Source organism: Gossypium hirsutum, chromosome A05, assembly GCF_007990345.1.
Source record: "Gossypium hirsutum isolate 1008001.06 chromosome A05, Gossypium_hirsutum_v2.1, whole genome shotgun sequence".
In the NCBI taxonomy this organism is placed as follows: domain Eukaryota; kingdom Viridiplantae; phylum Streptophyta; class Magnoliopsida; order Malvales; family Malvaceae; genus Gossypium; species Gossypium hirsutum.
In genome coordinates, this window is record NC_053428.1 from 97,352,804 (window position 1) to 97,365,183 (window position 12,380).

Genomic DNA, 12,380 nt, shown 5'->3' on the forward strand with positions numbered 1-12,380 from the left:
CTTCAATTTTGTGATTGAGGCTACCACGAAGCATCACAATGTATTATTGCATCTCCTCGACATGATACGAGCAACATTAAAATAATACGATTGCAGATAATCGGATCTATTTCGTGAACATGAAATGCTTTTGCAAAGTGTGAAATATAGAAAAAGAGGTTCAACTGAACATTTATTTACAGAGATTACAGCAATTTTTACCTTCTAAGCTTTCTTTAAGTAATCAAAAGTTGAAAATTTTACAACTAAAGTACATACAGCATTCAAGCTTTGGAGAGATCAGAGTTGCAAAATTTCATAGAAACGAGAGCAAAACCTGAAAATCCCACAAACACACCCAAATGCATATCATCCTTTCTTCCTGAACAATAAACAAAATTTAATACACCTTGGAGGCAAAACACAGCCTTAATCTAATGCCTGCTTTCCCCTGTAAAGAATATGTGGATCTATCCCTCAAAAGCTACCCGAATTCCGAAACCCCTAATTCTGAATTGTCATACTCGTGAATGGTGAGTAACTATGTATTCACAAGTACCAGACAGAAAAGTAGGGGAAGTGAGCCACACTCTACCTTTAAACAATGTAACTACAGCTACTGATCTACCTACCCACTGGAGTAAACATTGTTACAATGCTTCAACAATCCGGACATGCTCTTGGTTTACCCACTCGTAGAGAACATCTTTACAAGCTGGATCATCCCCGTTTTCCCTTCTGATTTGGGATTCTTTTCAACCGAGAGAAGTGAAGCTCACAGAATGGTCATAGTTCCAGCAATTCAAATGAGTGAAATGAGTAATATACAGAAGAACTGATGCAAGTCACAATCAATTGCAAAGTCAACCTAAACCAGCCGATGCTGACGCAAACCTTTCCCGAAATGAGGTTGCGTTAAACGAACATACAAGCCATTTTTTGCTAACAAAGAATCATGTGTCCCTTCCTCAACAATTCGACCACCGTTAAGTACTACAATGTTGTCAACATGCTTCATCATTGCAGCTCTACGGGCTATCAAAATGGTTGTTTTGTTTCCCATTATCAATGTGTCAAGTGCCTCCTGCACCACTCGGCTTGACTCAGATTCGATGGACGAGCTAGCTTCATCCAATAATAAGATGGGAGCATTCTTCAGCACCACTCGAGCAATAGCAATTCTTTGTTTCTGTCCTGGGGTCAAATCCACACCCCTCATACCCACATGTGTATCATAACCATGAGGTAAGCTGCTGATAAAATGGTGAGCATTAGCTATTCTTGCAGCCTCTTTCATCTCAGATTCGCTAGCGTTGTGCCTTGCATATATAATGTTTTCCCGGATTGTAGTTGAGAAAATAATTGGCTCCTGTTGAACAAGACCTAAGTGGTTCCTCAACCACCTCAAATTGTAGAGCTTCAAATCCCGTCCATCAAGTAGAATCTGACCTGCAACTGGATCATAAAACCTCTCTATTAGAGATATTATGGTACTCTTCCCAGATCTTGAAACTCCAACAATGGCTACAGTTTGTCCCCCATTAACTTTAAGACTGAAATTGCTCAATACCAACATTTCCGGACGAGTGGGATAGCAGAAATCAACATTTTTCAGCTCAATGCTTCCGTAGACGTTCGGTGGCTTCAATGCTGAGTTTTCATCTGGCTCAATTTTAGGGACTCGGTCAATAATTTCAAAAACTGAAGTGAGAGATTTCCGCCTTTTAAGTATGTATGGTGCCAATCCAAATGGCTCCACCAGTGCAAAAGTTGCAAAAGAGAAAACCATGTACTCCTTGAGGGCTGTAGGCAGATCTATATAGCGTCTTTTAACAGAGAGTGCAGTGTACCAAAGGAGCAGAGCATTGCAGGCAAAAAGAAGAAACTGTGAAAAGCCAAATGCAAACCCTATTGCCATTCCATGAAAGAAACTCTGTTTCAATATTTTCTTCAACTGTAGCCTGTAGAGGTCCATTACCTTATTACCAGCACAAAATGCTACAACAGTGTATATGTTCCTCACTGCATCCTCGAGGACCAATGATGCCTTCCTATGCATCTCCTGGATTCCCTTTGAAAATCCAGCGAGCCATAATTTCTGCAACATTTAAGTAGGCAACTATTAAGAAATTTGGATAAGGACAATCTTCCCTCCAAATTCAATAAGAAATGAAAAGGCAAAAGTATAGAGGAGAAAAAGAAGAAAAAACAATACATGGAACAGGAAAATTTAAGCACAAAAATCCAGAAGCTCCCATGTTTTTTCGATAATGAAGTAAATAATAAATATATATGTATATATGCGTGGATACACATATGCAAACCTGTGCAAAAGCAGAGACAGCTAAGACTGGAAGGGTTGCAAATGCCACAAGTGCCAACCGCCAATGTAGCAACATCCCAATTAGTATAGCAACAATAACAGCAGCACTATCCTGTATAAATATTGAAAGCCGATTGCTAAAAGCAGCCCTTACAAATGTAGCATCATTTGCCAATCGCATGGACAAGTTATCAGGGCTATTCTCTTCATTATCAAACCATCCAATTTCATTCCGCAGCATTGCTGTCACATGACAGACAAAACAAGCTAAACAATATGCATAAAATTCAGCATTCAAAAAAATTTGGAGTATTAATTTCTAGATTCAGATACCTGAGAACATCATTCTGCGCACCCGTTCAGTCATTTTCTCCCCCATAATTCCAAAGTAGAAGTGTTGCAAGAAGTTGGCAACAACAGTCACTATACCCATACAGGCAATTATCAAACACCACCTGTCTACTTCATCTTGTAAATGATGATGTTCCTGACGCCTATAATATGCCGTTACAATCAGTGCAATAACATATGCAAGAAGTGGATTGAAAGAGCCAAAGATTGCTGCACCAATGCTTCCCAAGACAGCATAGAGCCACTCCGCAAAACTAAGCTGTGCCAACCTCCAAAATGACGGAGCTTCCCCATGATGCACATCCTTTGCTTCCTTAACTTCAATTGGGATATCATCAGAGTAACTGAGAGGCCGACTAAAAGTCTGAGAATGCGAACGTTCATTTTTAGGATCAGATGTCAGAAGGGGTGATACAGGAGATTCTGGGTCCGAATCATTTGATTTCTGCTGCTGAGCAGACTGAACATCAAGTTTAGGCAACTCCGGAAGTCTCCTTTCAAAACTATCCTGCCTCCTAATTGATGGTTCCTTATCACCAGCATCCACTGGTAAGCCATTTTCCAGCATCTTCTCTGGTGGTGGACTATGAGCTTTAGGTGATTCTTGTGTGTTAAAAGCACCATCTTGGGGCCGAAATATACCATGAACTCTTTGGAGAGAAGGTGATTTGACAAACTTTGGAGATGAAGATTCTTGGAAGCTGTGAACTGATGAAGAATCCTTTTCAATTTGGAATGTTGACGTCTCCTTGTAATTCCTAACTGGCATCCTGAAAGAAATTAGAAAATAAACCGTTATAGAAATAAAAGAGCATCCTTTTACAATCAAAGAAAAACCACTAACAAGTAATTAGAATTCCAAACATACGATATAAGCCTTCTTAGTAAAGCACCTATAGACCTAATTACCTCCTTGGAAGTTTTGCAGCCTCCTCACATCTGAGGAGCTCAGCATACAACCCATCAAGGGCTACTAACTCATCATGTGTACCCATTTCAACCAGCTGACCCTCCTCCATCACAGCTATATAATCAACATTTCTTATGAGACAAAGCTGCCGAGCTATTATTATAGTTGAACGTCCCAACATGAGTAGATCTAGAGCTTCCTGAACAGTTCTTTCAGCTTCAAAATCAAGTCCACCAGTAACTTCATCAAGCAGAAGGACTGTTGGGTTCAAAAGCACCGCTCTAGCAATAGAAAGTTTGATTTTCTGTTCTTCCGTTAATGCTAAGCCAGCCCTCCCCACCTTAAATTCATAGAAAATGGTTTCAACAAAATGTGCCGCAAATGAGAAATAATCAAGACGGTAAGATGTTTCACCTGTGTCTCGTACCCTCTCTCAAGTGAACTAATGAATGTATGTGCCCTTGCTATTTTTGCAGCTTCTTCAATCTGATCAAATGTAGCATCTCGCCCATAAGCAATATTATCTTTTATGCTCAAACTAAGCAAGGCAGGTTCCTGAGTAACAAGTCCTATTTGGCTTCTCAGCCACTCCAGCTTTAGGTTTTTAATATTCTCTCCATCTAGAAGAACTTCCCCTGCATGATGAAAAATAAAATCATTTAAGAATCATGAAGGTTGCCTGACCACCCAGCAATGATTTCAAAACTTTAAATAACATGCCACTGCAATGTGAAATATAAAATCATATGGCCATCGTACCTAATGTAGGATCATAAAACCGTTCCATGAGTGGGATAATACTGCTTTTCCCAGAGCCATTTCTACCAACAAGTGCCACAGCCTTTTTAGCAGGTACAGTGAGATAAAAGCCACTCAGTATAGGAATTTCAGGTCGAGATAGATAACTAAAATACACATTCCTAAATTCAATATTTCCTTGAATGGAAGCTAGGATGTTTCCCTCCTGGTTCAAACCAGAGGATGAACGGCTAATCATCTCAAAAAGTCTAAAAGCAGCAATTCGACCTTGGTCAAAGGAATAGAAATTTGTTGCAGCTTGGTTCAGCCCACTGTACAGCAAAGAAAGAATCGGTAAGTCAGTAGAGATTAAATGGAGCAGGGAAAAAGAGGAAGAAATAGATGCTTACAGGCCACTTAAAATTACAGCAAAAAGAGCTGCTATGATTTCGCCACCATGAGCTTTGTGATTTGTGACAAGGAACCTTCCAACCCAAAGTTGTAAGGCACAAGAACATATCGCAAGCCCATATGTAAATCCAAGCCCAAGCCCTTGCACAAGACTAATCAATATACCATATCTCAAAGTGGCTTGTAATGAGGTTGCATAAGAATATTTGGCTAAAGTTTCATTTGTAAATGCATACAAGGTCCTGACATAAGAGACTGCCTGCAAATAACAAGAACTCTATGCATATTAGCATCACTTCCACAGTGTGGTTCTATGTAGAAAGTGAAGTTCAAGTAAGAAACCGAAAAACCATGTCACCATTTCAAGAAATTCGACAAAACACAAAAAGGCATCATATTTTAATCAAGTTCCATCTACATTTTGATTCACCTTCTTTACTCCAGAAAGCAGAAGGCAGGTTCAAATGAAATTTAAATAAAATTGTTTTAGCTACTATAGAAACTGCAAATGAGCTTTTGCAGGTTAAAAGCAGAGGCCCAAAATTTGGATCTTTGGACAAGAACCTCTACAGCAAAGCTAATTGACAGGTGTGATAGAAACTCCAAATAAACAAAAGATGATGTGTATATACACATATATGTATATATAAAATTTTTTAGCCCCAATAAAAGTATTCAGTTAATTCAAGTTAATTCAATTTGACAACAATTTTCAAAAGCAAGCAGCAATTTTCCCACAATGCCGTCTGGCCAAACACTCATAAAAATAAGCATCTAAAGCTCCCTATAAATATTATATCAAGTAAGCATTGGTAAGTAACTTTGCCATCATTTCTGTTTTGAATACAACTAACTAGCAAAGCTTAGTTTAGTACTCCACTCCTGAAGTGATCACACATTTCCAAAGAACATAACCATAGGTCCCTTGTATTAGCAGCCAATTCAAACAGTAACTGCATTTTTAGACCAACATATATCGTTTGGACAAGTCATTCTAAACGAATATTAAGCAAGTAGCCAAATTTTCATTCACTAGAGATCGATATTAACAAAGATCAGTCAGGAGGAGAGAGAGAGAGAGAAACCTGTTCAGCAATGCTAGCTGCCTCAGCATAAGCATCTTGAATATTCTCAGCAAGCCTGTGAAGAAATATATTGGATATGCCTCCAGCAGCAACAATAAACGGACCAGTAGCCAGAGTTATGAGCGCAATTTGCCAACAGTTGACAAAACCAATAATTAGACCACCGAAAAATGTAGCCATGTTATGAATGTAATTCCCAACCTGTATCATCAAAGGAATACTAGGATTAGAGCAGACATCTGTAACAAAATCCAACCCAAGATTAAGTTAAATTACAAAAGGGAAGAACCACAGGTGAAGCAACATGTGGCTGAACATACTTTTTCACTAAGAGCAGACTGGATGAGCAGCACATCACTCAAGACTTGGCTCACTATGTCTCCATTATTTCCATAAGTATCAAAAAAGCTCATATCTTGGTTCAATAATACTTGAACATATCTTGACCTAATAACAGCAGTCTGTCGCTCTCCCGTCAGAATCCAGCATGAAACCTCTATTTCACAGAACAAAGTCAGCAAAAAATAGCAGAAAAGTTGCACCAATCAGAAGAAAACAAAAATGAAGCACTAACTGATTTGGATATGAACCAACCTACCTATCCAGCCAGCAGCGAAAACACCCGCAGCAATATAAACAATAGTTAAAGAAAGCTGCAGAACAAGAATGAACTAGTTGGAGACACGTGCAATTACAAAACAGCAGGCCCTCAAGGAAACTAAAAATTATAGTTGATTATAGCAAGCAAAAAGCAGATAAACTAAACAGAAATTCAAGAGTCAAAATACGATTTTTCTTTTGTCCATGTGATTTGCACTTATATTTATAATTAATATCTTTAAGAATAAAAACAACCTAGAGTTAACCTAGTAGAAAGCAAGTTTCTAAATCTTCATAGTAACGATTAAAAACAAATATTGTTCACAAACAAGCAGAGAATACTTATATATACTCAATTTACATGCATGAATAAGAAGACATCTACATGAGAGAGAGAAAGCAAGTGAGTGCCTAATTAACTTGAAGCACCAGCAGAATCTAACTAGTACTGCAACCAAAATCCAGTGGTTTGATTTGAAATTAACTGTGTCATTGCATTAACAATTCCATTCTTCATGTAATTCACTATCCATCCAATCCCCGTCCCTTCCTTTTACCTTTCCACAAATGTACAAGTCTCAACTGGTCTAAAATAAATCACATCCTTCACTTTGGAATAATATGCTAATATTCCATAGTGGTGTCTGGCATTTCCAATGTGAAAGAAAGACCCTGCCCCAACCTAGAGGGAAGAAAATGAAGTTAAAACATCCACCCATAATATCAAAACAGCAACGCCCTATGGTAAGAATCCCATACAAGAAATAACCATTAATCTCAAATGACAAAGATTACCAATATAACATGCTCTTTTACATCAGAAATGTTTCCAGAAAATTAACTTCAAAGCTAAATCTCAGCCACCATCCCCTCAAGCTTGATGTGAAATACTGACCTCAATTAGGTGTCAAGTAGTAAACAACAATCCATAAATATCCTAAGACTACCATTCTGTAACCAAATAAACCAAGTCGAATATGTAAAACTAATAAAACAGCTCGCTTCATTGTATTTGCCACCTATAATAGAAACAAGTAATAGTCAAACTTTCGCCTTAATATTGAATCATAAATATTACGCCCCACCCCACCCCAAAAAAAAAAAAACAAAGTTTCTGCCATTTGCAAACCCCAGAAACCTAAAAGCCAAAACTTCAGGTACCTTGCCATTTCCAAAACACGTTCTCAAGAATTAAACAAATATATAAGAAAGAAAGAAAGAAACAAAAAAGCAAAGGAATTGCTTAAATTCAGAATCAAAGGTTCCATCTCCCCTAATTTTCGAAGCTTTCTAAAATTAAAACATAATAGTTAACTAAATTCCCAAAAGTTTGGAAAAAAGAAACTGTAAAATCCAAACATTTTGTTACACAAAAGTCATCAATACTTCACTCTAATTATCAAAATTATTAACTAACGAACTAGCCTAAACCTTTAAAATCCCTCTTTTTACTTACTAAAAAACACACTAACCTCTTTGAACCTCTCAAACTGCTCATCCATTCTGTCTTGCCCTTGTTCTTGTGGCCCAAGTCCAAGAACCTGAATGATCTTCGCAAAATAATGTAAGTAAACAACAAGAGCAGTCCCATGAGCTGCAGCAGCAAGGGATCCAACGATCATGAGAACCCAATCAAGCCTGTCAGCACAGGCAAACAATCCAGAGAAGGGCACAGCGGCAGGGGGCGGTTCGATCTCTTCTTCCTCTTCCATCTCTTCCTCCGCCTCCACCTGTGCCGCTTCACCAGCAGCTTCCGCTGTTGTATCCAAGTACGGAGACGGCGATTCCGGCGGCTCCGAAACCTCCGAGACTGGTGTCAAAGGTTGTATGTGGGGTGGTGACCACCCAAATAAACCTCTTGATACCATCATCTTTAACGAAAACCCAAACCCTAACCCTAACTATCTTTTTCTTCTCTAAATTTAGCAGAAATTTCAAGCGGATCTGCTAAATTAAGAGAGTGATTTTTAAAAAAATCAGATATTTTCCTCGTTGGGTAAAAGTTGGGGGGTTTTATTTAATTTGGTTTTTTAAGTTAAAATGACGACCAGGTCAACAAAGGCAGATGAAAAATGGAGACAGCCATAATGAAAAGGAAAATAATATATTATTATTCATTTATTTATTTATTTTTATTCATATCTGCTTTACGATAAAATACCTAAAATTTTCTATAAGCCCGTAAATATAAAATTAATTGAACTAAGATTCAATCGCCTACTAAATTATTATTTTTATATAATATATAAAACTATTCGTAATTCCTCTTTAAGACTCAATTAACTATTATTAAATTATTTTTAAAATTTACAATATAAATACAAAACATCAACATAAACTGTACAGTCATAAATATATATAAATAATAAAATCAAATACAAAAGATCAATAAACAAATAATTAAATAAAATCTAACCACAAATAATTAAATTAAAAGTCTAATTATAAAAATTGAATTTAATATTTAAATATTAAAATAATTATACATAATAAAACTCAACAGAGGATTTTATTATTAAATTTATTTTTATATTTTTGGTTGTTGATGATTCTATATATTTTCAACGGTCAAGTGCCGGCAAAATTTTTTATAAAAATTATATTCCATCATATAATATATATTAGGTTAATTCAACCAATCAATATAATTTACGTAAATTTTTTCGTGAGCTGAAAAATTAATTATTCACGTTCTTATATTTTATTTTATTTATTGTATTATTTTTTTCCCTTTTTATGTATTATTACTTTTTAATTTATGTTTTTCTTTTTATATTTTATTTTAAAAGAAATTTTATTGTTCATTTTCAGTTTATTTTTATACAAATAAGAAAAAAGGAAATCGTAGTTCCTATATTTAATTTAATTTTAATTAATTAATTAATTATTAAAATATATTAATTTACATTACTTTGTAAAAATATTTTTTTCTCTTTTTCTTTATAATCTTGTAAAAAATAAATTATTTATGAAATATAATTTTTACAATTAAGAATATGTTTTGTTTTTATACTCATTTTATTTATTTTATAATTAAATTGGTTCAAATAAAATTTATATTAACTAGAGTGTTATTTTATTAAACTAAAGAATTAAGTGCTCAAAAATTAAATATGTTTATTAATTCATTAAAAAAATTAAATAAGCGAAAAATTAATATTTTCGGTGCTTTACTTGTTAAGCGTGTTTGGTAATCCCTAATAAAAAAACAAATGCTAAAATCATAAAAAATATATATATATTTAACAGTTTCTTAAAAAACAAGTGGCACATTTGTGTTTTTTATTTAATTTTTATCGTTTCTTAAAAGATATTTTAATAATTAAATTTAATGTTTTTACATTTTAAATTTAATCTTAATTTTTAATTATATTTTAAATTTAAAATAAAAATGTTATCTTTTTTACTTATTTTTATAAAAAAAAATATTTCGAGTATGGACTCGAACCTATTGAATCAAAACACAGAATTAGAAAAAGTTTTCTTTTTTGGGTGAAAACAACAATTCTCTCTTTTTTATTAGAAACCGATAAAATTGTTATTCTGAAAAATATGTTTATAAGTTGAGAATAAATTCTTTCTATTTTTCAGCAGAGTAACAATCTTTTAAAAGTAGTGTTAATAACTCTACCAATATCATCTATTTATAGGAAGGAAATCTAGAACTCTTATAAAGTTTTAGAAGCTTATTTTAAATAGAAAAACAATGTCCTACTTAGAGTAGAAGAGATGTGAACAACTCACTCTTATATTTTTACTAGGGTTGCCACCCTTCATATAAGAGGTTTTGGGTCTCTCTCACATCACTTTCAATTACAAGAACTTCCTAGGTCTTTTTAACCTAGTACTCTGTAATATGATCCAACCAGATTCAATTTTTCTATTTCCCAAAATAAACTTTAATATATACATATTAAATAATTTTCTCACCCCAATTTTACCCCAGTAAAATTTTGATAAATTTTTTACTATTTTACCCTTAGTAAATTTTCGAGAAAATTTATTTAATATGTCACAACTCAACATGTTCACTATGGCAATGATTTTTTTTTCATTTTCGAGCTTCAAAATAGTCCAAAAACATAAACTTTTACGTAATCCTATACAGGATTGCAAAATTCCAATTCTATTTTTGGAAACTTACCTTCATTTTCAAATGATTCTATTTCTCTATTTCAGGGAAAACCATAATCGTTCCTAAATGTTTACCATTTCTCATTTTCTATTCATTACGTTCATTTTTATTGAAACATGTAATTCATTTATGGTTTCAACGAGCTAGTAGAGGGACCGATTGGATATATGAAATTAAGGCTCAAATGATTTATAATTAAGTTCCGATTTTTCGCCTATTAATTATAAACTCATTTAGTCATGAAGTCATTCCACTATAGTATCGTGACTGAGCTCTCCCAACGACATAGCATTACAAAAGCAACTACTTAGTGTTCATTTAATGACCTTATCATTAATGTGTTACCCTCATAGGATATCATTGATCTCTTTGGAATAATATTCATTCTCCCAATATGATCCTATTTTATCTCATAGTAACCTTTACATATTCTTTCATGAAAAGTCAATTACTATCAATTAGTGATCAAGTCATCCATCATAAAGATGGACGACCTGTGGCTACATTTACTTTTCATCAACCATGTAATGCCAATGAGAGGATATTATTTACCCATGTTTTAGGCTATGAATTCCACTGTTGTGAATAACGTTACATGCTACAAAACTCATACACCCAATGCACCAACTTTCGATTCCTTATCTATTTGAACCTAGACTTTTACTTACATTAAAGTGTACGAGTCACGCATACATAGTCCGCCATCCACTCAAGATTTAGGTATGTCACACTATGAGCATTACAATTGAATAAACTCATAAACGAATTCAGGATCTATCCTGCTTGGGTCCTATCTAATGTATTGTCAGTCCAGTCAGTCATATCTATGTCTCTATCTTCTAGGAGTCATCTACTGCAATGCCCAAGACAAGGTATCTCCCAAATTGGACTTGATAGATGAAATATTAGTTTTTCAGTCAGTTTGCTCATTTCCGATTAGACTAAGGACATATTTAGGTTCGTTTACTAATACAAGTTGTCTTTTCATATTACGATATGACCATGTAATACCGCTTAATATTAGTTAAACATTAGACAACCAATGAGCAACATTTGCTTCTATTTTGCTTTGTGTGCAAAAACTATTTGAGGACAATAATACAAAGTATATTAATCGAAATCAATGAATTTGTTTTATTAACCAATTTGTTCTAATAGCACCACATAGATGGTCAATAGCGGTCAATGCCGATCAACGGTGATCAACAATCGGTCAATAGCAAGTCAAATTCAAAGGTGATTTAAGTTAAATTTAATATTTTTATTTAAAATAAACTTAATTACCATATGGCACATTAGTGATTGGTTTGATGTGCCATGTGGCACAATATGATTGGCGTCATGTGACAACTGGGTTTTTTTAGCACTATTACAAAAAAAGAGAGGCTAAATTGAGTAACATAATAATAGTTTAAGTACCAATCTTAAAAAAAAGTAGTTTAAGTGCCAAAATAAGGAAACATATATAATTCGAGAGCTAAATTCAATATTAAGCATAAAATAAAAGAGATAAAAGGTGTGAATAAATTTACATATACTTATCATATTTATATATTTTATCTTAATCATATTTAAAATTTTATTATATTTATATAAATTTCTTTTGATACAATATATTTATATAAATTTGAAATGCAAATAACTTGTATAAATCTGACTTACGATATTTGTACATACTTATGTCATATTTATATTATTGAGTAAATTATATTAGTAGTCACCTAATTATTAGTAATTTTTTTGGTCACTCAATTATAAAAATTATAAAATTGTCACTTAACTATTAGTAAATTTTTTTTTTGTCACCCAACTATAAAAAGTTACAAAATGGTCATTTAACTATTTAAT

The 12,380-nt window shown here is 33.9% G+C and overlaps 1 protein-coding gene across 6 annotated transcripts; it reads right to left on the reverse strand.

Annotated features, from left to right (window-relative positions):
- Positions 1-147: 147 nt before the first annotated feature.
- Positions 148-8,465, reverse strand: LOC107959885 (ABC transporter B family member 20). Of its 6 annotated transcripts, none has more exons than XM_041114204.1 (12): positions 7,870-8,107; positions 7,293-7,416; positions 6,396-6,450; positions 6,118-6,291; positions 5,798-5,998; positions 4,712-4,971; positions 4,323-4,633; positions 3,978-4,198; positions 3,563-3,903; positions 2,636-3,423; positions 2,304-2,545; positions 148-2,077 (listed from the first exon to the last, which is right to left on the reverse strand). In XM_041114204.1, the coding sequence occupies exons 4-12, from the start codon at positions 6,208-6,210 to the stop codon at positions 848-850; spliced, it is 3,687 nt and encodes a 1,228-aa protein (XP_040970138.1). In that variant the 5' UTR covers positions 6,211-6,291; positions 6,396-6,450; positions 7,293-7,416; positions 7,870-8,107; the 3' UTR covers positions 148-847. The 6 variants fall into 6 exon arrangements, with proteins under 6 accessions (XP_040970138.1, XP_040970136.1, XP_040970135.1 ...); XM_041114202.1 differs by having other exon boundaries at positions 6,118-6,293; positions 6,396-7,079; positions 7,193-7,416; XM_041114201.1 differs by having other exon boundaries at positions 6,118-6,293; positions 6,955-7,416.
- Between the last annotated feature and the right edge of the window lie 3,915 nt (positions 8,466-12,380).

Excerpts from the sequence above, each read along its gene's own strand:
- LOC107959885 (XM_016896053.2), bottom strand. The coding sequence starts at position 8,268 with ATGATGGTATCAAGAGGTTTATTTGGGTGGTCACCACCCCACATACAA. Across the intron at positions 6,294-6,395 it reads TTTCGCTGCTGGCTGGATAG|AGGTTTCATGCTGGATTCTG; the intron begins GTAGGTTGGTTC and ends TCTGTGAAATAG. Across the intron at positions 4,972-5,797 it reads CAGCTAGCATTGCTGAACAG|GCAGTCTCTTATGTCAGGAC; the intron begins GTTTCTCTCTCT and ends TGTTATTTGCAG.